This window comes from Mustela nivalis (genome assembly GCF_964662115.1).
Source record: "Mustela nivalis genome assembly, chromosome: 19".
Taxonomy (NCBI): domain Eukaryota; kingdom Metazoa; phylum Chordata; class Mammalia; order Carnivora; family Mustelidae; genus Mustela; species Mustela nivalis.
This window is the reverse complement of record NC_139038.1, coordinates 30,632,007-30,659,759: the sequence shown is the minus strand read 5'-3', so window position 1 is coordinate 30,659,759 and position 27,753 is coordinate 30,632,007. Positions and strand designations below refer to the sequence as shown.

At 55.4% G+C, this 27,753-nt stretch overlaps 1 protein-coding gene across 1 annotated transcript in view; it reads right to left on the bottom strand.

Moving 5' to 3' along the window:
* LOC309854683 (uncharacterized protein) overlaps positions 1 to 27,753 on the bottom strand; it is a 150,590-nt gene that overhangs the window by 98,652 nt on the left and 24,185 nt on the right. The window contains exons 7-20 of the mRNA XM_082714086.1: positions 27,129 to 27,309; positions 25,004 to 25,149; positions 20,189 to 20,292; positions 17,389 to 17,554; positions 13,265 to 13,450; positions 12,980 to 13,132; positions 11,599 to 11,743; positions 9,380 to 9,538; positions 8,727 to 8,851; positions 7,593 to 7,787; positions 4,168 to 4,323; positions 3,349 to 3,533; positions 2,156 to 2,338; positions 843 to 934 (exon numbers count right to left, since the gene is read on the bottom strand). Of these exons, the coding sequence (XP_082570212.1) occupies positions 843 to 934; positions 2,156 to 2,338; positions 3,349 to 3,533; positions 4,168 to 4,323; positions 7,593 to 7,787; positions 8,727 to 8,851; positions 9,380 to 9,538; positions 11,599 to 11,743; positions 12,980 to 13,132; positions 13,265 to 13,450; positions 17,389 to 17,554; positions 20,189 to 20,292; positions 25,004 to 25,149; positions 27,129 to 27,309 (2,176 nt within the window). The remainder of the gene's footprint in view (positions 1 to 842; positions 935 to 2,155; positions 2,339 to 3,348; positions 3,534 to 4,167; positions 4,324 to 7,592; positions 7,788 to 8,726; positions 8,852 to 9,379; positions 9,539 to 11,598; positions 11,744 to 12,979; positions 13,133 to 13,264; positions 13,451 to 17,388; positions 17,555 to 20,188; positions 20,293 to 25,003; positions 25,150 to 27,128; positions 27,310 to 27,753) is intronic.

The window sequence follows — 27,753 nt, the reverse complement described above, 5'->3', positions numbered from 1 at the left end:
CGGATGTTGCTATCAAAGAATTTTCCAGTGTTCTCGAACTATGTCCTTCGTGATGGGGCTTTTAAGCTACAGGATAGCTCAGGTGTTTTCCCTCAACTTGAAAGTGGAGAATTTTTGGGGCGCCTGGGTGGCTCAGTGGGTTAAGCCACTGCCTTCGGCTCAGGTCATGATCTCAGGGTCCTGGGATCGAGTCCCGCATCGGGCTCTCTGCTAAACAAGGAGCCTGCTTCCTCCTCTCTCTCTCTCTGCCTGCCTCTATGCCTACTTGTGATCTCCCTCTGTCAAATAAATAAATAAAATCTTTAAAAAAAAAAAAAAAAAAGAAAGTGGAGAATTTTTTTCTATCCACGGCCAGACAGTAGATAACCTGAGGCTCTGCAGATCACAGGGTCCCCTCGCAATGGCTCAGCTCTGCTGGTGACTGACCCCAGTGGCCACAGACGACAGGGAAACCAATAGGCGTGGCCATGTGCCCATAAAGCTTTCTTTCTGGCCATCGCAACATCAACTTCACAAATGTTTCACGTATGAACTATTCTTCGATGACTTTCCCACCCTTTGAAAATGCGCCAACCGGCTGGCAGCTTGTAAGCTCCTGTAACGAGCCATTCACCTATGACCGTGCCCTTGTCAATAACGATGCAGTGATCATCTCTGTGTAGTGTGCGTTTTTAAGTGATTTTGGTGTATTTTCCTGGGGTGGAGCTCTAGAAGCAGAAGCAAATAATTAAGGGATATAAACACTCCGAGGGCAGAAGAGCCACTGCAGCATTTGGAGCCGACACTGCTCCCCCCGGTACCCAGACGTCTGCCGAGGCAAAGGCAAAGACCCCGCCGCATACCTTTCTCGTCAGTACAGGACTGGGCCTCCAAAGGGCTGTGGGCATTACTGAGGCTCCGCACGCCGTCCCCAGTGACGAGATATAGCTTAGAGCTGGGTGAGGAAAGAGGAAAGTCCCAGATGGTCATTTTCATTCATTCACTGGACAGATAGGCCTGGAGCTGCCACAGCTTGACATGGGGAGAATTACGTCATGAACAGGATTCCTGGGTCCTTGGGGGAACTCACCCACAGCACTCAGTGACAAGGGCCACGACAAACCTGAATGGGGATGGATGGGGTCTGTCTTGGGGACAGGGAAAGGCCTCCTTTAGCCGGGTCTCTGCAGAGGTTAACGTGTGAGCAGAGACTCAAAGGATGAGAAGGAGCTGGATAGAGGGAACAGCAGGTGCAAAGGTCCTGTGGTGGGATTAATGTGGCCTCTTTGGGAGAGTAAGAAGAAGGGCGGTTCAAGGGGGAATTAGGGTGCAGGGGGAGGGAGTGAGTGAAGGGCAGGAGGTAGTGGAAGGAAACAGGTGAGATGTGGCAGGCCCCCCAGGAGGAAGGACAATCATGAAGTCTTGGGTTATCCTAGAAACAAGTATAGGGTTTTAAACAAGTTGGCGGGGGGGGGGGGGTGAGGGAGGAGTGACAGGACTTGACATTTTAAAGGACCTCACTGGTTGCTACTGGGAGAAGGGCCTAGAGGACAGCCAGAGGACATAGTGTCCCTGGCTAGGGGGGACAACATAGACAAAGCAGGTGTGACTGTGGGGAGCCTGGTCTCACTCCTATTTTATCTGAAAGAACTCGTTCTCCAACTTTCACCCCTCTGGGAAGCTGGGGACAAGCTGGTCCCAGGAGGGACCCCGGTAAAGAGCTGACGAATATGGGGGCTCCCCCTCCTCCTCTCAGCCACCCCGCAGTCCCTGTCACAGACACCCCCCCATACTGACACACTCAGACACACAGGATGCTCGCAGACACGCCAACACCCCCTCACAGACACATGCACACGCTCACACACCCACAATCAGACAGGCACACTGCACTCACACACGTGCTCAGACACATACCTGTGCACGCACAGACTCAGAAATCCACCCTCATGCGCACACATGCTCGTGCAACAAGGGTGCAACACACACGCTCGTGCAACAAGGGTGCAACACACACCCTCACACACATGTGGTCACACACACACCGTCTCACACCCACAGAAACATGGGCGATCACGCACACATGCTCATGGGTGCTCCCAGACACACGTCCCCAAGCCCTCAGGCCACACCCATCCGCGCACGGGCTCCCTCCCGCCTGTGCAGGACGCCCCACCTGAAGCTGAGTAGCTCCACGGCCTCCTCTGGGGTGTTCAGATGCACCTTGAGGTCCCGGCCCTTCCTTGCGTGGATCCCCCCATCCAGGCTGGCAGCACCACGGACGCTGGTCACCCACTGCAGCCCGGCCCGCCCCAGGACACCTGTTGTACCCATCTGCGCCGAGATCCAGAGCAGGGCACTGCGGGGAGAGCCAGGCACTGGCTGCAGCCTGCAGGCCCCGGGTGGCCACACACACAGCATGCCCTTACGCACCGCCCCTGCTGTTCTCAGCAGCCCCTGCCCCGTTGTCCCCCTTCCCACCCCCCCTGCACCTCCCCACCCCCACGCTCTCTGGGCACCACGCCCCCCCTTGTGTGCCAGGCACGCCATCTGGTCCATCTGGACCTCGCCATCACCGGCCTCAACTTAGAGACGCAGACCCAGGCTGGGAGCAGCGAAACCACCTGCTCAGGCCCTGTCACTGGGACGCAGGGCAGTAGGACCCGGACCAGGAGGCAGTCTGAGCCCCAGCCGGGGTCTTCGTGCCAAAGAGCGGGTAGCACGGCATGTCCAGGCTCCCCACATCGGACCCAGAAACCACAGACGGGACAGGTGGACGGGGGACACCTGTGAGTGGACAGTCGCCCAGCAGGCCCCGGGCCCCTCCAGAATCAGACCAAGCCCTGAACCAACGCTGCCCATGCTCCCATGCTGTGGGGCCTGGACCAGCAGCGCGCCTGCCTAGGGCCTGTTTTCTCAACCATTACTGGGAATACGGAGAGACTGCCCGCCTGGTGGGTGGTGATGCGGGGTCACCGGAGTCCCAGCCCATACTTCTCAGATGGTCCTCCGCCCCTCCCTCTTCTCCTCTCGGAGGCAGAGTGGAGCAGAGGGAAGCATGCCATGTGGCAGGACACCAGAGTCCCGTGGCCTGGCCCCTGCTTCATCCTTGGGCACATGACGTCCCCTCACTGAGCCTCAGTTTTCTCACCCGTCAAGTGGGCACAGCTGCCCAGCATCTCCTCACAGTCTCTTGACACAAAAAACACTCAGTCATGGGATTGACGGTGTGATGGTACGAGGGACGGTCTGCAGGGCGGGGGTCCCCTCCAGCCCGGCGCTAATGGCTCAGTTCTCTGCGGCCCGCTGTAGGGGGAGGCCCCCGCCCGCCCACCTCCCTCCTCCAGCTCCCAGAAGCCAGCCAGCTACCTGGGCTTGACGTAACCGTTCACAGAGAAGTCCAGAGGGTGCTGGAAGGTGGCAGTCCCCCGGACTCGGAGGCTGACGGCGGCCGAGGCACGGAGGGTCAGCCGGGCGGGAAGGCCGGATACGGTGGGAAAGGTGAGCTCCTGCAGCGCTAGGTTCAGCCTCCGGGTCACCTGGACCTCCTGCCCCTGCGGCCAGAGGACGTCATGACAGCCCCTGGTGCACACACTGAGCACACAGTCTTATCTGATCAAATAAGATCCTCACACCTGAGCGGTGTCGGAGGGAGGGACAAGATCATTACGCCGTCTTTCCGGAGGAGGAAACGGAGCCCACAGACAGGTGAAATCACCTGGCCAAACCCACGTGGGTAGAAACGGGTAGAGTTCAAACCCAGTTTCCTGCAGGAAAGGGTCAGAGCTCGGGGATCCAGGGTGAGTCAGATAAGAGGGAATGTGGGCCATGCCCGGGCTGCAGAGCACCCAGTAAGCGCCAGATGCATTTTAAATGCTTTGGTGCATTTTTACTGTATTATCTCATTTAACACAACAGCCCCATGAAGCTGCTGCTTTTGCAGCTACCGTGGTTGTTACGCTATCATGCCTGTTTTACAGATGCACACACCGAGGCCAGGACCCGTGAACTCTCCCGAGGAGGTAAGAGGTGGAGCCGCGATTTGAGCTTCAGCCTGGCTCCACATACTGCGGTCTTAGGTCTGAAATGGACTTTAGTACTCCCCCCACCCCCACCCCCGCCCGGAGCATCGAAGGAAACAAGACAGGGTCAGCGGGGCTGGGAGGGGCCAAGCCCAGGCAGAGGTACCTTCAGGAGCTTGACGGCCAGCTCGGCCAGGTTCAAGGATGGACGGTTCACGCGGCTCGCCATCGCCCCACAGTCCATGAAGCTCAGCTCGTGCCCGAACACCTTCACGCTCAGCTGGCACCGCAGTGCCCGCCGCTCTGCGTGCCTCCGGGTCACCTGAGGGAGAGCCCAGACCAGACGGGTGACTAGGAGCAGGTCTGCTGCCTGGACGCAGGTGGGGGCCCGGGGGAAGCAGAAGGGCAAGGCCAAGGGCTTTTGGTGTCTGGAATATGGCTTGCAAAACTCATAGCCTTCAGGCAGAATTCCCAGATGGGTTTTCTTTGGGCTGCACGGTGCTGCCGAAATGCCCTGGGCAGTGTGTGTGGCTGTGAGTGTTCTCACCATCCTCTTGTTTAGGAATCATCTTACATTTGCAGAAAAGTTACGAAGATGGTGCAGAGAGCTCCCCCACACCCCTCGCCCTGTCTCTACTGGCACCATCTTTCATGGCCAGAGTGCAAGGAAGGCAAAAAAGCCAACACGGACATGTAGTAGTAACAAAACCCCAAATTTCACGTTTTTCCAGTCCGGCTCTCCCTCCGTTCCGGCGACCACAGTGCGTTGGCTTGTCCTATCTCTCCTGTCTCCTCCCATCTGCGACCGTTTGTTTTTCTTCGTATTTTTCACCATGCATGTTTTTTTGAGAGACAGAGAGAGCACGAGCAGAGCGGGGAGGGGCAGAGGGAGAAGGAGACTCCCTGCTGAATGGGGAGCCCAACATGGGGCTCAATCCCAGGACCCCGAGATCGACCCGAGCAGAAGGCAGACTGCTCCACTGACTGAGCCGCCCAGGAGTCCCTCATAGTGCGTGTGTATGTGTGTGTGTATATATATATATATATATATACACACACACACATATATATATATATATATATATATATATATATATATATATAAATATATATATATATATATTTTTTTTTTTTAATTTGAATTTGTCGGGGCACCTGGGTGACTCAGATGTTAAGCGTCTGCCTTTGCCTCAGGTCATGATCCCAGGGTCCTGGGATTGAGCCCCACACCAGGCTCTCTGCTCAGCGGGAAAACCTGCTTCTCCCTCTCCCACTCCGCCTGCTTGTGTTCCCTCTCTCGCTGTCTCTCTCTCTGTCAAATAAATGAATAAAATCTTTAGCCAAGAAATAACAAAATTTGAGTTTGTTTCCAAGGTTTAAAAATTAGGAGACTACCTATAAAAATCTAGACTCTCAGGGGCACCTGGGTGGCTCAGTGGGTTAAAGCCTCTGCCTTCGGCTCAGGTCATGATCCCAGAGTCCTGGGATCGAGCCCCGCATCGGGCTCTCTGCTCCGCAGGGAGCCTGCTTCCTCCTCTCTCTCTGCCTGCCTCTCTGACTTGTGATCTCTGTCTGTCAAATAAATAAATAAAATCTTAAAAAAAAAAAAAATCCAGACTCTCTGGCTTCTCCAAGCAGAGAACTATTGGCCTCCTGCCCACCACAACAACGGGCGGTAAGAAACCAGAGTGGGATGGCGGCCGCCGCTTTTAACTGAGGCACAAGCATTTCCCACTGCCACAGCCCCCACCACTCCCTATCGCCCCTCCAACACTGAGGCCAAGCGTTGTTCCCACTATCGCTGTGCTTGTGCTAACCCGATCTTGGGATTAGGACTCCCGATCCCGAGTGGGAAAATAACAGACAAAAAGGACGCAGATTCTACGGAAAAGTCTTCACATTCCACCCCCCACCCTCCTTCTCGTTGCCTGCCAGCCCCAGCTCCAGTCCGAGAGGCTTTAAGGGCACAGACCGCGTCCTGACCATCTTTGCACCCTTGGGCCCAGGGGTTCACACCTGATGACTGGTAAAGCTGTGAACATGTGAACCAATGCCCCAGCCAGTCCTTGATCCCCCTCAGATGTACATGGCAATGACCTCTTACAAGAGTAAAAAGGTACCCACAACTAAATGCCCATCAGTGGGAGAATCATCACGCAAAATAGAATTCCCACCCATAGAATGGATCTTTTAACACCCCACGACCCACCAACTCCATTCCTAGGCATATCCCCAGCCGAAACATATATTATACATGCCTTCCGCAAAAAGACACGTGCAAGAATATTCATAGGAGGGGCGCCCAGGTGGCTCAGTGGGTTAAGCCTCTGCCTTTGGCTTGGGTCATGATCCTGGGGTCCTGGGATCGAGCCCCGCATCGGGCTCTCTGCTCAGCAGGGAGCCTGCTTCCCCCCTTTCTCTCTGCCTGCCTTTCTGCCTACTTCTGATCTCTGGCTGTCAAATAAATAAATAAAATCTTTAAAAAAATATTCATAGGACTATCTGCAATGAGCCCAGAAACTCTAAGTTATCCAAAAGCCCACCGCAAGTAGGACGGACAAAGAAACCCTGCTGTGTTCACATCATAGCAGCGCTGAACAGCGGGGAGGACGAGCAAAGCGTGCCTATACCCAGCCCCGTAGCTGGAGCTCACCCACAAAATTTAAGCCAAAGAGGCCAGACACACACACACACACACACACACACACACACACACACACACACAATGACAGGAACAGAATTATTCACACTTGCCAAAAGGTGGAAACCACCTGCAAACCCTATGTCCATCAGGAGCGAGCAGGTAAACACAAGGAGGTCTACCCACACTGTGCAATGTTCTTCAGGCTTCAAGAGGGATGGAGGACCGATCTGTGCTACACGGATGCGTCTCGAAACATGATGGATGCTCAGTAAGAGGCGCCAGACACGACAGGTCACGTGCCGTCTGACTCTATCTATAGGAAGTGTCCAGAACAGGTCAGTCCACACAGACCCCAAAGCAGGCTAGTGGTTGCCAGGGGTGGGGGAGGACATGATGGGGTCTCCTTTGGGGTGATGAGAATGTTCTAGAATCAGACGGAACTTGGTGTTGTTCATCTTGGTACGTGTGCATCCACGCATCCAAAATTACCAAACTGTATACTTGAAACACCCACCGCTTATTCAACGTAGACGATACCTCTGCAAAGCTGATTTTTACAAAGTAGAATTCATTGGCGCAGTTAGGAGGCAGATTAGTGATCATCCTTGTTGGGGGCGGGTAGAGTGGTGGAGGGGGTGCAGGGGGGCCTCTGGCGGACTGATAATGGGCCAGGCATTGATTAGAAGGAGGCGTTCTGTGGGTGGAGATGCATTTAGGACTTGGACACTTTCCTAATTGTATGTGACACTTTGATCAATACGTTTTCGAGATAAAGCAGGCCAACAGCTGACGACTGAGTTCTGGACCGGCTCCTTGTCTCTATGAGCCTGTCCCAGGGCTCAGAGCCTGTCCCAGTCAGAGGTGATGGAGGCCTGAGTCCACAGCCCAAAACCTCAGCCTGGGGAGGAGAGGGAGCTGGGTGGGTGCAGGCTCCCCGCTCCCCTTACCTTCTGCTGTATGTCTCTCAGCTTTCTGGACCTTTCTCCTGGACAGTCAGGGTGGGGTCCCCATGGTGTGGGCTCTGGTTCCGGCTCTGGGGATTTCTCTGGCTGGGCCTCTGTCTCCTCTTCCTGTCCCCAGAAGGACTGGCTGCCAAACAGCCTGTGGACGATTTTCTCTGCATTTTCCAGCCGGAGGCCAAGCTGGGAAGAAAAGCCAGGGCTCACTCAGGAGCAGCTCGTTTGGCTGATCCAAAGCTGCAGACCTGGGGGCTCAAAGTTGGGGGAGAGGGTAACAGGCTTGGGGAGTGCACTCTGGGCTCCCCAGGGTCCACCTGGGCCCAAGGCAAGGGGCACCACCTTTTCAAACCAGCAAGTTCCACAACTGTTGGGCAAATGTCCCTCAGCAAAAATCCTTACCTTTAGGCCCTGGTTCCTATGTCACCACCTCTGGGAAGTCTTCCCTGATTTCCCACATCATATTTCCCTTCCCATATTCCCCACCCCCAGACCAAATCTATCACTGCTTCCACACTCATGCCGTCTTCTGTGTGTCTCCCTTGCAAGATTCTGAGCTCCCTGAGAGCAGGGACCCACGTCTCCTTCTCTAGGCACGCCGAAGGCCCGGTTGGTGCGTCACTTTGTGTGGCTTTGACTGGGCCACGGGGTCCTGACATATTTGGTCAGACAGAATTGTGGGTGTTTTGTGAGAGCGTTTCTGGATAAATTTAACATTTTTTTTTTTGGTGGAATGACGGAAAGATGCAATGGATGGATGGATGGATGGACAGATACACAGATGTATATAGGGGTGGATATACAGACAGATGAGTGTGTGGGTACATAATTCTGTGTGTATATGTGCATGTTTTGTGTGTGTGTGTGTGTGTGTGACTAGAGAATGCAGGGTGAGAACTTGACAGGGAAACAGACGGGAAGCTACATGAATGCATGGTGACGACGGGATGACGGGGTGGATGGCTGATGCACAAAGGTAGACAGGCATACAGCTGTGGGGGTGGCTGGGTGCGCGGCCGGCTGACCGGGAGAGCAGTCGATCCATACAGAGAAGAGGTCATCCGTGGAAAGAGGGGGGATGCGATGGTTTCTGGCCCCAAGAGACCACAGCAGGCCCCCTCGTACCTCCAGGAGGCTGAAGGCATGACCTAGAGCGTGGATGGTCAGGTTGGTCGTGGCAGAGCGGGGGAGGAAGGAGGCTGGAGAAAAGAGGATGGTCCTCTCCACGTTGGCTCCCAGGTTGCCAGACACTAGGACGAGAGAGAGAGAGAGTCAGTCCACTCCTGCCCCTCACAGAGCAGGGTCTGGCCACTGAGGCGCAAGAGCCTGGGAAAGGGAAGGACGGGGTGTCCTCTCCAGCAGGACACGTGTCTCAGCCTTAGGCCTCATCAAGAGCCCAGGAAAGGCCGGAAGGGTCAACCCCTGCTAACAGGCAGAGAGAGGGCACAGCCAGGGCACCCCACCGTCCGCTCCCCAGACCTCCAGAGCGGCTGAAGTAGTCTGGGTGCCTGGGCTAGAATGGGGTTTCCTTCTGGACGCTCTGTGTCATTGTGATAAGGAGGTGACAGCCCCAGTGTGGAGCTAATCTCCTTGTGACACCGGGGAGAAAGCTCTCCAACTCGCAGGCGCGCCACAGAATCAATGCCGATTTATACAGAAACAGAGGACACTAGGGAATGAACATCCTTGAGCCACGTGTCCTCCAAGGGTTAGAGCTCCCGGGTCCCCAGGGCTTGGTGGCCCTAGAGCAGGACCGCACCTGCCCAGGATGGCCATACCAGAGCGGAAGGTGACATCAGCATAGGACGAGTGTTTCCAGGCCTCCGGCCGGAACTCCTGGCTCAGGATGTCCCCGGGGAGGGCCTCCTGGAGAGCTCGCTTCAGGGGGTCGCGGGTCTCCAGCAGCTGGGTCAGGTGACTCCACACAAAGGAGCCCACTGGAGTCGGGCCACAGCCAGCAGGCCGGGAAAGAAAAAGGATGGAGGAGGGGAAGGATGAATCTGGAACTGACACAGCCCAGAGAAAAAAGAGCCCCCTGAGCCCCGATCCCAAGTCCTACTATGTCCACCTGCCAGGGTATCCGTTGGGTATCCACATTTTCTTTCCAGAAATACGGGCACACAGCAGGGCCTTAATGGAACATGGAAATCTAGCCTGCGCACAGCCCTAGGACATGCCTCTCCTAAAGGGAGAAGGAGGCATTGTGGGGAAAGCTCTGGCTTGACCGTCAGACCCAAGTCTGAATCTCGGTTCCACCACTCAGGAGCTGTGTGCCCTCGGGCTGGTTACACTCCCTCTCTGAGGCTTAGTTTCCTCATTTGTGAAATGCAGTAACCACCCATCTCCCAGGGCTGATGGTGCAGACGAGTCAAGAGCAAGCCTGGGCCCAAAGAACAGAATGTCTTTCAGGCTTGGCAAAGGTGTGATATGCAATTTGTGACGGGGGTCCTCTCTCTCAGGAGGAGTAAAAATCAAATGACAGCACCAATGAGAGAGTCCAGTTAGGGATACTAGAGTCTAACTGGGAACCCTGAATCCTCTTGGTTGTCTCAGGCTCTCAGAAGGTCCAAGAAAGAGCTTCTAGAACAATCCATCAAAGAAGAGAATGGAATCAGGCTTTTGTTCCCACTGGGCAGCACACATAGGCTTGGTGCCCCAGGGCCTCTATCAAAGCTGAGCCCTTTGGCTGATCCCCAAGTGACAGGGCTTGGCCTGGTGGCCTCCTATCCCACACACATCTCACCCCATCCCTGAAACTGCCAATGAACAGTTGCATCTTCTAGCAGTACCGTTTCTTTTCCTTTTGGGGGGTACCGTTTCTTTAGAAAGTAATTCAGCAGTATCACGGCCTTTTAAAAGTGTACGCCCCGTAACTGGCCATATGCCCTCTGGAAAATTATCCTATGGCTAGATTAGCACAAGGTTCGGAAGGTAGATGCATGGAGAGGTTCAGTTTGCTGGTTGTTTCTTGTGACAAAAACCCAGAAATGACCGAAATGCCTAGTGTAAGATCCTAGTAGGATATCATGCAACAGGAGATAAGAGTCCACATGTCCTGATATGGAAGGAGCCTCCAGAAATGCCAAAGGCAAAAAGCAAAGGCACAACAGCCTCTAAAACATGATCCTGAGGTGCTGGTGTTTGGGAGATCCACGGACAGGCTCGATCCACGGACAGGCTCGCCTGTGTGCTCCCAGTTCTGCTGGGATATGGAAAAGAACTGGTCACCGTGAATGCATTCAGGCAGTGGGACTAGAGGGCCCAGGCAGGAAGCAGGTAGGTTTTAGTTTGCCACTTCTACTTTCCTGTCCGCTTTGAAACTCTAAACAGCCACACACACACACACAAACACACACACACACAGCCCTTAAAATATTCTAAAGGTCTTTGTGTATTAACTCAGTTTATGCTCCCTCGAAGAGGAAGGGGCTGTGATCATCCCTACTTCACAGATACAGAAACAGAGGCTCAGAAAGGCTTTGTAACTTGTCCAAAGGCACGCAGGTAGGAAGTGGCGGAGCTGGGATTTGAACCCACGCTGTTGGGCTCCAGGCACTCAACTCACTGTCCCTCAGGGAAAGATCTGTTGAAAATCAGCTGAACTTCTTTTTTGAAGTTTCACTTTTAGGTTTAGGAACTGTGGCCAGAGACCCCCATTTAAAGGACACTCTCTGACCCCAGCAGGGATCTGAGATTCGCAGATGCCATCCCTCCTCTGTCTCGAGTCTCCCTTCCAGGTACTAGGTCGCAAACTGACCAGAGCTACAAGGGAAGCCACGGACTTCCATCCCTTTTTACAGATGAGGAAATGGAGGACCAGAGAGGAAAAGGGATGCGTGCAAGTTTAACCCATTGCCATATGTATGAGGCTGGGGTATGCCAGGCCGGTTGGCCAGGTGGGGTGGCGAGAACAGGAGAGCAGGATGGGGTTAAGAGAGCACCCTCCAGGAAGCTCTGGGCCGGCCCCAGCACCCCCTCTCCCAGCTGCCCTGCTCACCCTGGGTGGACCGCTCGGCTGCCTGGGTCCGCCGCACCTGCGCAAACACAGCCTCACCAGGGCATCTCATCAGGGCCAGGTAGGCGTTGATGCGGATCTCGGCATCCTCCTCAGGGTTTTGGTATAGATGGGAGAGTGCAGCTCGCTGGCTTGGGCAGAGCAAAGGCCATCACCTGGGGCCCGTCCACCTCCATCCCCCTCCACTCAGTAGCACAAGGTCCCCCGAGCTGTTCTGGCTCTGGGGGCCGGGTGTGGGGGTGGCCCTGCTGCCCTGTCCCAGCTCACACGAAGTCACAAAGTACTCACCGCAGGAGGCCTCCCCGACACGGTCATCTGTGGGCCAGTTGTGGTCAGTGGTAGGGTCACTGCTTAGCCCATCCTCCCCCAGTCCTCCCAGCACAACCGTCCACCCATCCACTCTTGTAGAAATATTTACTGAGCACCTACTATGTGCCCAGCACAGTGCTAGGTGATGGAAGCCACCCGAAGCTTACCTTCTCGTGCAGGAAGACAGACAGCAAACAAGGTTAAGATGCAAAGTATAGAACACATTAGGTGCTAAGTACTAAAAAGGGAAAAATTAAGTGGGGAAGCAATTTCAGGTGAAAGAGCCAAGAAAGACCCCAAGGTGAAAGTGATTTTTAAACAAAAACCTACAGGAGGTGAAGAAGGGAAGCCTGGGGATGTCCAAGGGAAGGGGAAACAGAACATGCAAAGGGCCTGTGGCAGAAGTGGGCCTGGGGTACCTGAGGAACAACAGGCAGCTTGGCGTGCCTGGAAGCAGTGGGGGGTGAAGGAAGGAGGAGATGAACCCACAAGGTGCTAAGCGGGCCTGTGGTCAGAGCACATAGACCCTGCTAGGTCACTGTAAAGACTTTGGCTAGTGGCTCCCTGGGGCCAGCAAACCTTTTGGCAAAGGGACAGATGGTACATTTTTCTGGCTTTGCGGGCATTACCGTCTCTCCTGCCACCGCTCAACTCCACAGTGAGAGCAAGACAGCAGCACAGACAACACACAGAGAGCAGGCACAGCCGCATTCCAGCAAAGCACTGTGTACAAAACAGGCAGCAAACGAGGAGGGGCCTGCGGTTCAGAGCTCGCCACCCCCTGAACGAGAGGGTTTGCAGGGATGGCTTCTCTGTGGTTTGCAATCATATGCTTGTCTGTGTGCTTATTGGACAAGTATGTGCCTCCCACCAGACACGGGATCTGTGAGAACAGAGACATGGGCTCTCCTTCACACCAGGGCCCAGCACATAGTAGGTGCTCAGTAAACATGTGACGAATGAATGAACATATAAAGAGGTGAACTGGCAAATGGTGGTTCAAGACCCACAGTCGCCCCATCATCACCCTAGCCGATGACAAGCAGGAGCTCACATCTGCAGAGCAGGGGACCCTCCGGAAGGCCTGGATGGCCCCCAGCCGGACCTCAGGGGGGCAGTCCCTCTGAGATGCGTAGGTACTTAGTGTTGGGGTGAGAGCTGTGGCCGCCAGGCCCGCATTGCCAATCGCCTTCAGCACGAGCTGGAGCTGGAAAGAGACGGCGGTGGGGCCTTGAGGCCTGGTGGGGGAGCTCAGCCCGCCCACCCACGCAGCCTTAGGCTCCCCTGCGTGGCTTGGGCCCCACCAAGGGGCTGTGCCCAGGATTCTGCCTGTCCTCACCTGCTCAGGGTCTGAGGGCTCCCGGAAGGTGCAGTTGGCCCCCAAGGCCTCTCCTAGCATCTTCACGAGGGAGCTGACACCAGGCAGGTGTCCGCAGGGCCCGTCCAGGGAGGCACAGAGGTTGTGCGTCAGGGCCGAGACACCAAGGAAGGCACTGGGGCTGGTCCCTGAGATCTGCAGAAGAGGCTGGGGACAGAAACCGGCCCCCACCCAAGCCCAGAAGGCTGGTGAGGTGGCCCTTCCCAGGTCTCCCCACAGAGAGCTGAGCCCCCACCCTGGCTGCCCACGGATTCCTGAAAAGACAGAGGCCTGGCCCCCCTGAGAGTCTGAAGAGGCTACTCCGAGCGGGGACTTGTCCACAAGTGTCCTTCCTAAAGCACGCGGGTGGCCCTATGTATCAAGGAGGAAAGACCACGCCATTGAGCTGACCCGGGGCAGGGCGCTCGGCCATGTCTGAGGACAGTTTTGGCCCTCACGCCTGAGAAGCAGGCTTGTCAGTGTCCAGCAGGCAAAGACCTGGGCTATTGCCAGAGGCCCTCTACTAGACAGGGCGGCCCCCACGATGAAGAAAGGCCCACCCCCACCATCCACAGTGCCCTAGTTGAGAATCCCTGGGCGTGGCCACCAGGTGGGAGGAGCGAGTCGCCGGCGGGGACGTCCTCAGAGCAGGACACGGTGGAGTGGCCAGAGACATTACGGTAAATGGTTAACAACCAATCCGACATTAGGGTAAATGGTTAACAACCAATCCGCCGCCCCCCACCCTGGGGAAAATGCCAGCCCTAGCGTGGAGCGCTTGCCAATTTCTGGGGTGTAAATGCTCCCACCACGTGTTCTCTGCAGACTCAGTGCTGCAGGGCAAGAAGAACGCGCGTCCCGCATGCGGGGAGCGGCAGCCACGCGGCAGGTGGACGCGCACAGCCAGCATAGGGGAGCCCAGCAGCAGACGCGCGCTGCAAGACCAGAATGGGGAATTAAGTCTCTATTACTTCTGCCTGTGTGAGCTCATTGGGCGGTATGAGCGAGCGTGTGTGTTCTCGTAGGGGTGTGCACCTGTCCTCCAGCACACACGTCTATCCTGGGGCGCGTGACCCTGTGCATGTAGCTGCACGTGCTTGAGTGTGTCCCAGTGCGTGTGTGTGCACATGGGCCAACATCAGTGTGTGCCTTGTGTATATACACGTGTGTCTTGATGTGTATATGTACCCGTCCCAGTGTATCCTGGGAGGCACGTGTGTAGCCAGGTGCGGATGGCTGTCCCCACTTGTCCCTATGATTCCAGGGGTGGGGGGGTGCACATATATGATGCATCTGGGTATGGACGTCTACACGTTCAGGTATGTGTGTGTTCATCTTGGTGGGTATGTCTCCATATGTTTCAGTGGGGGTGTGTGTGGCCCCGTGTGGCCTCAGGGGAGTGTCCTTGGGGTATAGGAGTCTCCAAGTGCGTGATTTCTTTGTGAAAGGAAGCGGATGTGCGGCCTGGAAAAGTGCGTCCACCGTTAGTGTAGACGGGGCAAGTGAAGACAAACCCTCCCGATTCTGCATACAGCGGAGGGAGCGCCGGGGTTCTGGAAAGTGGAGAGAAGCCACTGAGCACATGGGAGGAGGGTTCCCGCTGGCCAGAGGCTCTGCTCCAGCAAGGCTGTGGAGGGGAGGCGGGGTAGACTCAGGGCCTCCTGGCTCCCAGACCCGGATGGAACCGGAGAGACGGTAGGGAGAGACGGTAGAACCCCGTGGGGAAGGCCGGGTGGCTGCAGCCACTCCTCTCCTTGCAGGACCGGAACAGCCAGGCCAGCTCAGGCCAAGGCTCCTGGAGAAGCCCAGACAGAAATGATCCTGAGTGGATGGCCGTCCTGGGGGGGTCTGCCCCAAACTGCCAGGCTTCCTTCACAACCGATTTCCCTTTTCCAATGGGACTTGAATACTCACTCCTCTTGTCCCAAAACAACACTCCCCAAGATGCCAAACTGCAAAACTAGTAGGAAACAGAAAGAAGAAGAGAAGGAGGCGAAAGCACCCTGGGGAGCTCAGAAGGACCGCTAGGCTGGATTTTCCAAACCAGGAACTTCTAACTCCCATTCTTCAAGAGACACCATTTGGAGAAGAAACGGCAAAGAGGTTGAATGCGGCCCAGCAATGGAACAGAGTCTGCACATGCGCGCACGCACATGCACGCGCCCACGCACCTGCATGGGGATGCACACGCATGCGCGCAGAGCACGGACGAGACTCACAGAGGATGCGGGAGAAAGAAGCCACACTTGAGATGCACGTGAGCTCACGGTATGAAGGTCAAGAACAGGCAAAACTGAGTCAAGGCCAGAAAGGTCAGCATCCCTGCAACCTGTGCGGTCAGGGATGGGGAGGGGCATGAGAAGTGGGAGGCGAGAAGCGGGAAATGTCCTCCCATCTTCTAGGAGAGGGTGCGCAGGTGTAAAACCATCAGGCAGGGGCACCTGGGTGGCTCAATGGCTTAAACCTCTGCCTTCGGCTCAGGTCATAATCTCAGAGTCCTGGGATCGAGCCCCACATCGGGCTCTCTGCTCAGCGGGGAGCCTGCTTCCTCCTCTCTCTCTCTCTCTCTGCCTGCCTCTCTGTCTGCCTCTCTGCCTACTTGTGATCTCTGTCAAATAAATAAATAAAATCTTTAAAAAAAAAAAACAAAAAACCATCAGGCAAGACGCCTGGGCGCCGTCTCCTGATTGTGTGGTTTAATGCGTAATTTAAAACACGCAGCCCCTCCCTGCAGTGGGGGGCCCTGGTTGGGACCGTGCCACAGACAGAGTCTGTGGGGCAAGCGGTGGGATCTGAACCACTGGAGTTTGGTTAATAACAACATGCTGACATCAATTTCTTGGATGTGACAATGACACTCTGGTGATGGCAGACGTTAACACTGGGGGACCCTGAGCCATAGGTGCACAGAAACTCTGTACTAGCTTTGCAACTCTTCCGAACACAAAGTTATTGCACAATAAAAAATATATTCAAACCCTCTCCTGCCTGCCTCCCATCCCCCTCCTCCACCCTTCTCTAACCCCCTCCCTCTTTTCCCTGGCGCCTCCCCCATCCGCTCCCCACCCCTTCCAGGCTGCAGCAAGCGAGCCCGCACCCCCAGCACAGGCCCAGCACACGCCCGGCACGTACGCGTCCTTGTGGACGGGACAAGAGAACGAGCAAACCCATCCAGAGAGATGTGTCAGCTCTGGCCTGGAGGACAGGTGAGGCAGGGGTGAAGATCTTGGGCTCTGTGAGCAGAGGGACCCCGCCGGCTCTGCTCCCTGTGTCTCCCTGACAAGGGGTCACAGCAGCGTCCCCTGCCGCGTGCAAGAAGCTTGGGACACATCACAACTCCTTAATCCACAAGAGTCTCCCCGCCCGTTGCCCCCACCACACGATGGAGAAACTGAGGCACAGAAAAGTTCAGTGCGTGGTTAGAGGTCATCGCGGTAAGGGACAAAGCTGGGGTCCAAATCTGGATCACCCTTGCTCCCTGCTGGTGTCCTCTGAATCCTCACCCACAACCTGCCTGGCACAGCAGGGTGAGGGGCGACCAGAGATGGTGCCCCTAGGGCAAGCGAGGACACACCCCATGGAGAAGAGGGGAGCAGCAGGGGGCCTCAGTTTCCTGCCACAGGGGCGCCATCCCAGCACCTACCTCCCAGAGGCATCATCAGGGTCACTAAGACCTCCAGGTTGTTAACAAACCCTCAGCCTTGACTTCACACACGTTTCTTGGTTTCAAGACTCAGTGGACTTATGTGCTTACAGTAACAAGAGTGGCTCTCATGTTAAAGTGCTCAGATACGGTGCCGGACTCTGGGAGAATGAATTTACGTGCACCATCCTGTGTCTGAACCCCAGCCCAGGAGGAAAGTACTTGTTCCATCCCCCTCTTCCAGATCAGAAAAACGGGCTCAGAGAGGTTAGGTCACCTGCTCAGAATCACCCAGCCGGCAGAACACTGTTGAGACTCAAACCCAAGATCTCTCTGCTCTGTCCCCACCGGTACCACGAGGGTCTGGCACGAAGGCCTGACAGAAGCGGGTCACCCCCGGTATCCTTTCAGCAGCCAAGTGGGGGAAGGGAGACAGGGGGCCGGGTCTGGGTGGGGTGCTCACCAGCAGCGTGTGGACCATGGCATCCGTGGGCTGTGGGACGAAGGCCAGCGACCAGAGCCACGCCTCCATCTCATCCGCCTCCACCTCCCCTGACACGATGAGGTCCTTCATGAGGCCCACACAGGGCTCGGAGCCGCAGGAGGGCAGGGCGTCCACCAGCGGCTGCCTACAAGAGATGCCTAGGAAGGTCACGGAGGTGGCCTGCACCTGCAGAGCGCCTTCCAGGCCTCCTCTGAGCATCCCGGGAATGCTCTGAGGCTCCAGGAAGTGTGACGGACATGTGTCCAGGATCACAAACCCTGACACATGTCCAGGATCACACATCCACATAGCCCTGAGCTAGGGCTGAGACCCTAGCTTTTAGGATCTACAGGGACAAGTTCAGCTCAATCCAAACCCTGGCAGGTCTGCCCCCCACCCTCGCCCCCAGGAGAGAGTGATTTCCGGCAAGACGAGCCCTGCCCACTGTTCTGCTAAAAGGTGCGCCATGGTCACCAGGGAGGGGCCGGCGCCCCTGCCGTCAAACGGGAAACCAAAGCCAGGGTCAACATCAAGACTCTTCTTTTCTTTTTGTGGGTTGCAGAAAGGTTCAGAAGCTCAGAAAAGGTTTTTAACTTTTTTTTTTTTTAAAGATTTTATTTATTTACTTGAGAGACAGTGAGAGAGAGCATGAAGGAGGAGAAGGTCAGAGAGAGAAGCAGACTCCCCATGGAGCTGGGAGCCCGATGCGGGACTCGATCCCGGGACTCCAGGATCATGACCTGAGCCGAAGGCAGTCGTCCAACCAACTGAGCCACCCAGGCATCCCAAGGTTTTTAACTTTTATGCAATGGTGGCTCTGACGAGGGATGGGGCCGAAGGAGAGGACAGTCCCCGGAGGCACAGTAGAAATAGGAGGCGCCATGAGCCAGCAGGGCACACAGCTGTGGGTAGACCAGGCCACGCACCCCCTGATGAGTGACGCCGGCGACTGGAGAGGACCAGAAGCCCCACCCCAACCCGCCAAGCCACCCTCTGCCTGTAAATGGTCCCTGGCCTCAGTTTGCTCATCTGCAAAATGGGGATGCTGGTGAATGAACCTGCCCCGACGTGCCCAGGAGCCCTTGGAAACACAGAGGTCACTTTGTCCGAGTAACGCCCTACCTGTTCTTCCCACCTCCCACCTTCGCAATCCTCTTTTCCCTACAGATTTGGGCCCTGGAGAACCACGCTCTGGTCCCGTGTGGAGGAGACAGCAGAGGCAAGAGACCTCCAAAAGGATCTGGGCTCTCAGAAACTCCTAGATTTGGGATGGGTCTGCCGCCTCCCTGACTCCCAGCCTCTACGTGCACCGGGGAGACACGGGCTTGTAGGAAAATCCAGAGTAGCAGGCCAGGTATAGGTCACTGGGGAAAGAGGCAGTTCCTCCCAAAGTCTCCAGGCCCTTGCCTACATCAGACAACATTAAAACGTGCCTAAGTCAGAATCACTTCTATTTAAGCCCATGGGTACCAGATGGAGAAGCCCAGACCACTTAAGTTCAAATCTCATCTCGGCTGTGTGACTCTGGGCCAGTTTCCCAACCCTCCTCTGGGCTTTGGCTTCCTTCTACACATGTAAAGTAGGAAACAGAATAAAGCCGCCTAGCCCATGGGATCCTTGCAGGGGTTAAATCAGAGAATACGGGGGTGCCTGGGTGGCTCTGTCAGCTAAATGTTCAAGTTTTGATTTCAGCTCAGGTCATGATCTCGGGGTCATGGGACTGAGCCCCCGCATTGGGCTCCGTGCTCAGCGTGGAGCCTGCTTGAGATTCTCTCTCTCTCCCTCTCCTGCACCTCCCCTACCCCACACACCCCCTCTCTTTCAAATAAATGTTTGAAAAAATATGGGGCGCCTGGGTGGCTCAGTGGGTTAAGCCTCTGCCTTCGGCTCAGGTCATGATCCCAGGGTCCTGGGATCGAGCCCCACATCAGGCTCTCTGCTCAGCGGGGAGCCTGCTTCCTCCTCTCTCTCTCTGCCTGCCTCTCTGCCTACTTGTGATCTCTGTCAAATAAATAAAATCTTAAAAAAATAATAATAATGTTTGAAAAAATAAAAATGCCAGAATACAGAGAAAGGGTTTCAGAAGATGACTTTGCCATTCCGTTTTGCAGTCATTCGGTTAGACACTTGGCAATGCAGACTTTACAGGGGTCCCCCCTTTCATATTTTGTAGCTAATAAGATTTTTGAGATCTTCTTGATAGCCTTTGAGAAAGTCCCAGACGTCTGGATCTCGGGGCCTAGAGAGCGGCTGGACTTCTAGAAGGAGCCCCAAGCTTCCCCCCCCTGCCACCCACCTGCACAGCCCTGAGCTCAGAGAGCTCCTCAGAGATCCCACTTGGCCCCCGGGGTCTCTACACACCCCTTTGCAGGCCCCACATCAGGAGGGTCCTGGTGGTGGGATCCTAGCTGGCTGGCTCCCCCCACCCACAGGCAGAGGGGGACCCGAGGCACATTGGAATGCTAATTCCAGCTCCAGGCAAGAGGGTCCCAGTCTGGGGAGAGAACAAAGCCTGTATTTATCCTGCCAGGCCTTTCAGTTCAGTCCCAAGAGGGCTCGGCCCGTGGGAACCTCCAAGCTCCCTGCTTAATCACCTTCTTGGCAGCCCTCCCCAGACTGAAGGACAAGTCAATATCCCAGGGATGAGAGAGGAGGAGATATCACCATCCACGCCTCCTCGGGGACCTGGGACAGTGTCAAGATCAGCCAGCCCCACCCCCATCCCCCCGGACTGCCAGCCAGCTCCTGGTCCCCCTCCTCCCCGCAGAAAGGTCCTTACCAGTTGTCCCGGCATTTAAAGGAAGACTGTCGCCAGAGTGCCCTCAGCTCGTCTGGGGAGAGGCCCTGGAGCTCGGACACCAGCGTCGAGAACAGTTCTGCAGCCTGGGAATCAGAGGGAGGGGCAGCGTGAGAAACCAGGCAACCTGAGGGGGCAGGAGGGGACACCAGGGTCATCTCAGCCATTCCCCTGCCGTCGCGCAGGACTGCAGAGAAAGTGGGAAAGGCATTAGCATCATCTTCCGCCCAAGGTGTCCTGAGACTCAATGAAATGAGGCCACATGGTCTGGGCTTTTCTCCATGGAATCCTCGACACATGGGCTGGCCCATTTTTACTCTTTAATGAGCATTGATTGGGCGCCTACTGTGTGCCAGGCCTTGCACTAGGAGCCAGGGACACGGTGGGGAGAAAATCAGACGTGATACCCGCATTTGTGGGCTTTATGCTCTAATAAAATCAGTAAGTGTTCACCGTGACCGTATCTAGTTATTACAAGGAGTCTTAGCAGATTTTGTATAGTGAGACAGCAATATTTCTAGTATTCGTAATGAAAGAAACACATAATCGAGAAAAAGAAATACAAGAACGTTTTTCAGAATTCCGAGCAGAGATGGCTAAGAACGATGTTGCAGGTTCTCTCTCTTGTGGGCAGGCCTGACCAGCACGGCCCCTTAAGGTCCAAACATGCCCAAGGAAATAAAGGACTATATTCAGAGCCTGCACCGCTTAGGTCTCAGGAGATACATGGTTTGGTCCTGGCTGGCTGCTGGCAGCACCCACGCTTTCCCCAGGCTTGGCCAAGGCCAGGACTGAGCCCTTCCCCCACCCCCACCCCACCTCCTGGACACCCAGGGGTCCACTGGGGCTGAGAGCGGCATGTCTGGCCTCAAGCCTCCTGTGCTGAGTGGTGGGGACCCAGTTTCCGTGCACACGGCTTGGCTCAGCAAGACATAGGCTGCAAACCAGACCCCTCACCGGCCAGCTCAGCCCACCCCCGGACTCCTGCCAGCACGTCTGCCGCCCAGGGTCCAGGCAGCATTCCCATAATGTGCCTTCTGTTAGCAGAGCTGGTGGCTACTCTTAGTGCTGTCTTTCCTTCCCTGTGCAGAACACACAAGCCAGCCCCTTGTTGGGGCGGGAGGTGGGGAGGTGACGGCTGGCCCTGACTGCTATCAGCCTTGAAGACTCTGTCCCCCCAGCTCGGGACAGCTACCCTGGGGCCTCTCAATTCCAGGCCTGCTACGTGCCTTCTGGAAGGGCTGAGACCCCTTTCCTTCCAGCTGGTGGCTTCCTTTCCCCAGCAACACCCGAGATCCTCTGGGCTCAGACACACATGCTTCTAAGTCCTCCAGCTAGCACGCACACTGCTGTCCCTAGCCAAGCACGCTGCCTCCTCCAGGGAGGCCTCCAGCTCGAAGTGTTGGCATCAAGATTAGCTTTCCAGAGCCAGGCATGGCTGGAAGGATCTCAACAGCTCGTCCTGGTTTCCCCCCTCAGCAGGGAAAGAAGAGAGTAGTTTATCCACTAATAACAAGAACACACAGTACTAATACCACAAGCACCAGTCACCTTGAACGGAGCCCCTGCTGTGCGCCAGGCACCTTTCTAGGCCATGTGCACGCATCAGACCGTTTGACCTTCACAACACCCTATGCAGAGCAGCTGTCACCGTCCCCACTTAACCGAGAAGATCTGCGACTCTCCGAGCACTTAAGTCAGGGGCCAGGGGTCTCAGCACTGAGTCAAGAAGTGAACCCAGACCACTTAGCTCCTAAACCCACAGTCTTAACCAGTGTCCTCCGGGTTGGTGGGGGTAGGGGGAGTAAAAACAAACAAAAACCCAAAAATCACAAGAGAAAGGAAAGCCCTGATTTGTAGCAGTTGCTGATTTCCACGGTGCCAATATACCCGCTGCGGCCCTTCCCCAGCGGTCCAAGGGCGGCACGGGATGCAGACTCGGGAAGAGCAGTGTGGAGGCGCCAAGGTGCGTCCTGTTCCCACAGGCGCCGACAGCAGGTGCGAACGACCTCGAGGGTGGAGGTCACCAGCAAGGGACGGTTCTGAGTACTCACTACTTTTGTTTCTAATGGGACTTATTTCTAATTCAATCGCTCATAATGTCTCCATGGAATAACCGGGCTGCAGAATTCCTACCATCAGCTCTGATACACCATGGTCTACCTACCCTTGGCTGTACACAGTTGGCGTTTAATAAAGACCCAGGATTTGGGGCTCCCTATTCTTAGAATACCGGATGCTAACCCTGAGCCGTGCTGTCTCCCTGAGTCCTACCGCCCTTGGGCGGTAGGTAGGGGGAGCTCAGGCGGCTGTAGGGGGGAGCTGACCCACCCTGCCTCTGCTCAGGCCTCCTCCAGCACCGCTGACTGATGCGCACGGCTAGGCAGCCTGCTGCTCCCCACGTCGAAGCTCCTGGGCCTCTCTGCGGAGGGTCAGTCTGGGGAATTTGCTCTCTATTGAACACAGAGTCCTGGTTTTGTTTCCAAACTGAAAAACCAATCTTGTCTCCTGCCCACCGACAATGGAGAGGGGCAGGGGCATTCCACGCTGAAGCTGTGGAGGTCGGTTCCCCCGGCAACCAGGCGGGGGCCCCCCTCACCCCTCTGGGGGGTGGGGGCAAGGAGCTGCTTGCTGAGCACTGAGGCATCCCTGGAAAGCCATTTTCAGGAACAAGGTCCTCAGCCACTCACCCCCACCCCGGGGGACCTCCCCAGTGGCAACAATGTACTTCCTTCCTGGAGCTATAAATACACAGCAGTGGACTTGTGCCCCCTGGGGCTGGTGCTGCCAGTCTCCCGGAGGGGGAGCGGCAGGCTCGCAGCACGCCTTACCCTGAGTCACCTCTGCCAGGGGGAAATGCCCAGTCTGGGAGTCAGAGCGTGCTCTGGGGGCCAGACGAGAGGAAGCAGGCCTGTCCTGCGGCTTCCCAGAGGGTCACGAGGATCAGCAGCACGACAGCACAGAGGCTGTAAAGCGGCCATTCTCAAAGAGGGGCACCGGGAAGCACCTGGTGCTGCCAACTGGGGAAGGGGGCGCTGCTTACACCCTACCGTGCACAGGAGGGCCCCCACAGTAAAGAATGATCTGGCCCAGGGGGCCAGTGGCATCAAGGTAAGAACCCCACTGTGGGGGCAGGCCGCCTGGCTTGATGGCCGGCACAGTCACTTACTGGAGGGGGCCTGGAGGACCATCTCATGAGGCAGGTGGCCCCTTTCCCATGGGCTGCTCTCTGACTCCCACAGAAGCCCCCGGTGAGGCCCACCAGATCGACAAGCTGGGAACCCGCCTCCCAAAACAGCAAGGATAGATATCCACACAGACACAAAACGTATAGTGTGTGTGTGTGCGTGCATATGTGCTGTGTGTACACTCTGCATTCGATATACTCATATGTAATACAGTCTGCTTATTCAATATTTTCTACTACATATTTAATATGTAGTTAATAAAGACAGTATCAGCTCCCTACATATTCAATATATTGTTAAATATTATATATTTTCGCAGGGTCTTTCAGAATCTGACCCTTCTCTCCCTGCCTTCCACCTGCCACCCAGACCATCGTCCTTCATGTCACGTCTCCCCGCATTATTGCAAGAACCTCTTAGGGGGGCTCCCGGCAACCTGCCTGGCCCTGGGTCCATTCTCCAGCCCCAGCCTGCATGTGAGCGTTAAAATGCACATCAGATCGTGACCTCCCTCCTCTGCACAACACCCTCCAAGGCACCCAGCCCACACCTGCCCCGCCCGAGTATCGGGGCCCAGGGTCTGGGCATCGGTGTACCTGAGAAGCGCCCACGCCCCAGGCTGCCAGGACGGCTGAGATTTGGAAGGCGACGGTGTACCTGAACACTCGGCACCATGCCTACAGCTGCGGACAGAGGCCCAGCTCTGCCCATCCCGAGTGACCAATTCTGGTTCCCCAAATCCTGGGTCCTGCGTAAGCAGCCAGTGAAACGGGTATGATCTGGAATAAGCAAGCAAGGATAGTGGGAACCCTCCCAGGCTGTTACGGGACCAGAGGAAAAACACCCCTTTCTGTGCTCAGCACACAGGCGCTGGGGCCTGAATCAGAAAAATCCCCGTATCTCTCATGCCTTCCATGGGAGGCCGGAGCTCCCATGCTAAGTCAGCAGCAACTCTGGATTGGGGCAGAAATCGTGGCTGCGGAGGCATTCTCCACAATGTCAGTGGTGGTGGCACCCAGTGCTGTGAAGGGCAGGATGGTGGGACAAAGATCGGTATGTGGGCTGGAACATTCTAGAAATCATCCTGACCGTAAGACCCTGCAGGAGCCGCCCCACTGGTCCTCACCGTCCAGCTTCAGGGAGGCTGGGTGACCTGCTCTCCAGACCTGTCCTCAGGGCTCAGGCTCCGGATTTTGGCCTTTCCAAGGTCTTTTCAGAACTCCTTCCCCCTAGATTTCAAAGAGACCACCCCAGGTCTCAACTCCAGTGTCTTCTGCTTGAGACTCCTAGTCCAAAGTGGTCACTCAGCCACATCCCTCCCCCATTCAGAAAGCTAGCCTGAGAGCCCAACAGGACTACTTGTCCACATAGAGAGGAAAGAAAGGTCTTCTCTTTGCTCACATCCTATCTGTACTGAGGCACAAAATTTGGCACACACCCCTTCTTTTGCTTGTGTAACCAGGCATGGCTATGCAGTGCACAACCTTTGCAACTGTACACAGCAGCTCTGATCGTGAACATGTAGACCATAAAAGATTTGACAAAAAAAGAACAGGGTATGCCAGGGACCCAGGCCAGATTCTGGCTTAGGGCTGGAGAAAGCACTTACCTCAAAGCTCGTGGTCTGAGCTAGACAGAGTTTCCTCACTGATGCGGCCACCATGACCACCGTAGCCTGAGACGGTGTTTCCTCCCATTCGTACAACAGGCTGCTTGGAGTCACATCTCCATCATCTGGATCTGATATAGGAAGCACTAGATGGGGATGACCATATGGGGGAATGCCAGAATGAGAAGAATGTCCCCTGAGAGCCACCCCCCAACCCTACCAATGCTTCCTTCTGCATGTTTCTGACAAGAGGCATAAGGAGGTGGGGGAGGGGACATGCGCAAGGAAAATCATGGCAGCACCGTTTCTACCAGCAAAAGACAGGAAACCACCTTTATACACTGTGAGTGATAGTCCAATAAGGTAACTCCAAAGCCCTCGTGGGATTGACAGAGAAAACATGAGAAGTCCCTCCGAGCAATCAAAGGTTATTTCAGAAACAAAAAGGTCAGACACCTGCTACAATGTGAACAAACCTTGAAACATACTAAGTGAAAGAAGCTAGTGATAGAAGGTTACATACTCTATGATTCTATCCACATGGTATGTCTTGATGGGGCAAATCCAGACAGACAGACTGGTTGCCAGGGGTTGGGGGGAACAGGGGGTGATGGCGGGGTGGGGGTGAAATTTGTTTGTGGAGTCACGGAAATGTTGCAAAGTTGGTTGCCATGGTAGGTGTAAGACTCTGACTATACTAGAAGCCATTGAATTATACACTTTAAATAGATTAATTGTACAGCAGGCCAATTAAAAAATTTTTAACTGAAAAATAAAAAATAAAAATAAAACCACTTATGGGGCACCTGGGTGGCTCAGTCAGTTGAGTTCTTGGTTTTGGCTCAGGTCATGATCTAAGGGTGATGAGATCAAGCCCCGCGTTGGGCTCTACGCTCAGCATGGAATCTGCTCGAGGTTCTCCCTCCCTCTCCCTTTCTCTCTCTCAAAACAATTAACTCTTTAGGGGCACCTCGGTGGCTCAGTCAGTTAAGAGTCTGCCTCTGGCTCCAGTCATGATCCAGGGGTCCTGTGATGGAGCCCCACATCGGGCTCCCTGTTCAGTGGGGAGCCTGCTTCTCCTTCTCCCTTTCCCTTCCCCCACCCCACCCCGCTTGGGCTCTCTGGCTCTCTTTGTCAAATAAGTATGTAAAATCTTTAAGGAATAATAAAAAATAAATATACCTTTAAAAACAAAATAAAACCACTCCTATCCTAGTGAAGATACGACCGGACACAACTAGCTGCCCCCTTAGGGCTCCAATGTGCTCGAGGGAGCGCTCAGGAGGCAGGTTCTTAGCCAGTGCTCCCTGGGGCCAGAGAGGGCGCTGGGAATCCACTGGGCTCCATCCGCACCTGCCAGGCTCTCCCGCAGTGGAGCAGTGAGCCTGGGCTCAGAAGCACAAGGGGTCCCGTCCAGGGCTACAGAACGGAGCTGGGGGTTTGAGTCACGGCTCTGCCTCTCACTAGCCGTGTGACCTCAGACAAGTCCTCTTACCCTTGGAGGCACCGTTTTCTTATTTGAAAATGCAACTAATAACAGTACCTTCCTCATGGTACCCTCACAATAAGAACCAAATTAAATAATCCACATAATACACTCAGCACAGCTCGTGGCCTGAGTAAATTCTTCCCAAGCATCAGCAGTTAGAAGCATTTTTTCATTATTCAGAGAAATGGTTTTTCAATCATGCAAAATTATCTTTTTCCTCTCAGCTGCACACCTTGCTTCTTTCTTCCCATGCAAAACTGGAGGAGAGAGCCAGGCTCCGGGGAATGCTATGTTTTGGCAGAGACTTCCCAGAAAAATCAGGAAAGCTGAGTCAGCTTGCCCCCTGCTCCCCAAAAATCATCAGATGGAAGGTTTTATGGGGGAAGTTCCCCACAAAAGCAGGAAACCAGAAGATTCTAACTCCACTGAAGACAACCCAGGGGGAAGGTCAAGACCAAGCCTGAGCCCTCTGAGCCAGCAGAAATTTCTGGAGAAACTTCTAGAAAAAGAACCTGACTCTTCTGACGATAGCCATTTTCAGAAACGGTTCAAGACAGAGCCTAGGCCTGCTTGAGCCCCTCCACAAAGGGAGGTCCCAAGACTCCTCTGAGGGCCCTCACGTCCCCCCTTGGTCACCTGTGACAGCCGGCTCCAGGGACATCTCACGCAGCAGGGTGAGCGAGTTAAGGGTCCGCATCTGCACGGCACTTGCCTTCTCCGAGAGGGGCCCCACAGTGTCCAGCTCCGTGCAGGAGGCCTCCCTCAGCACACCAGCCTGGAAACTCTGGAGGCAGATGAGGCCGGAGGCCAGGCCAGCCTGCAGGACCACAGGGACAGGGAGAGGCAGGGGCTCAGGGGAGGGCCCAGGCTGGGAAGGAAGCCAGCTAATGGGGCCCCTGGAGGGCAGGAGGGAGTGAGGTGGGGCACACCGGGGCCTTCAACAGGGGACCTCAGCAGCACCCACCACCACCACCACCACCAACCAACCTGGGTCATAGTACCAGCAGCCCAAGCAAAGCCTGCTTGAGGGTGGGGGTGGTGAGGGAGCGCAGGGTAAGGAAGATGGTCCCAGAAACGGGCACCTGCGCCAAAGACTTTGTCTCATAGTACTTAAGGGCATCAAGGATCATCTCTTTTTCTTCCCTGGAAACATACTATTGACAAGACAGATTCTCTGCAAGGAGAGGAAGTGGGGAGCCAGGGAGAAGGGAGAGCGAGGGAGAAGGAAAGCTGGAGACGGGCTGGAGGGGAGAAGTGTGGA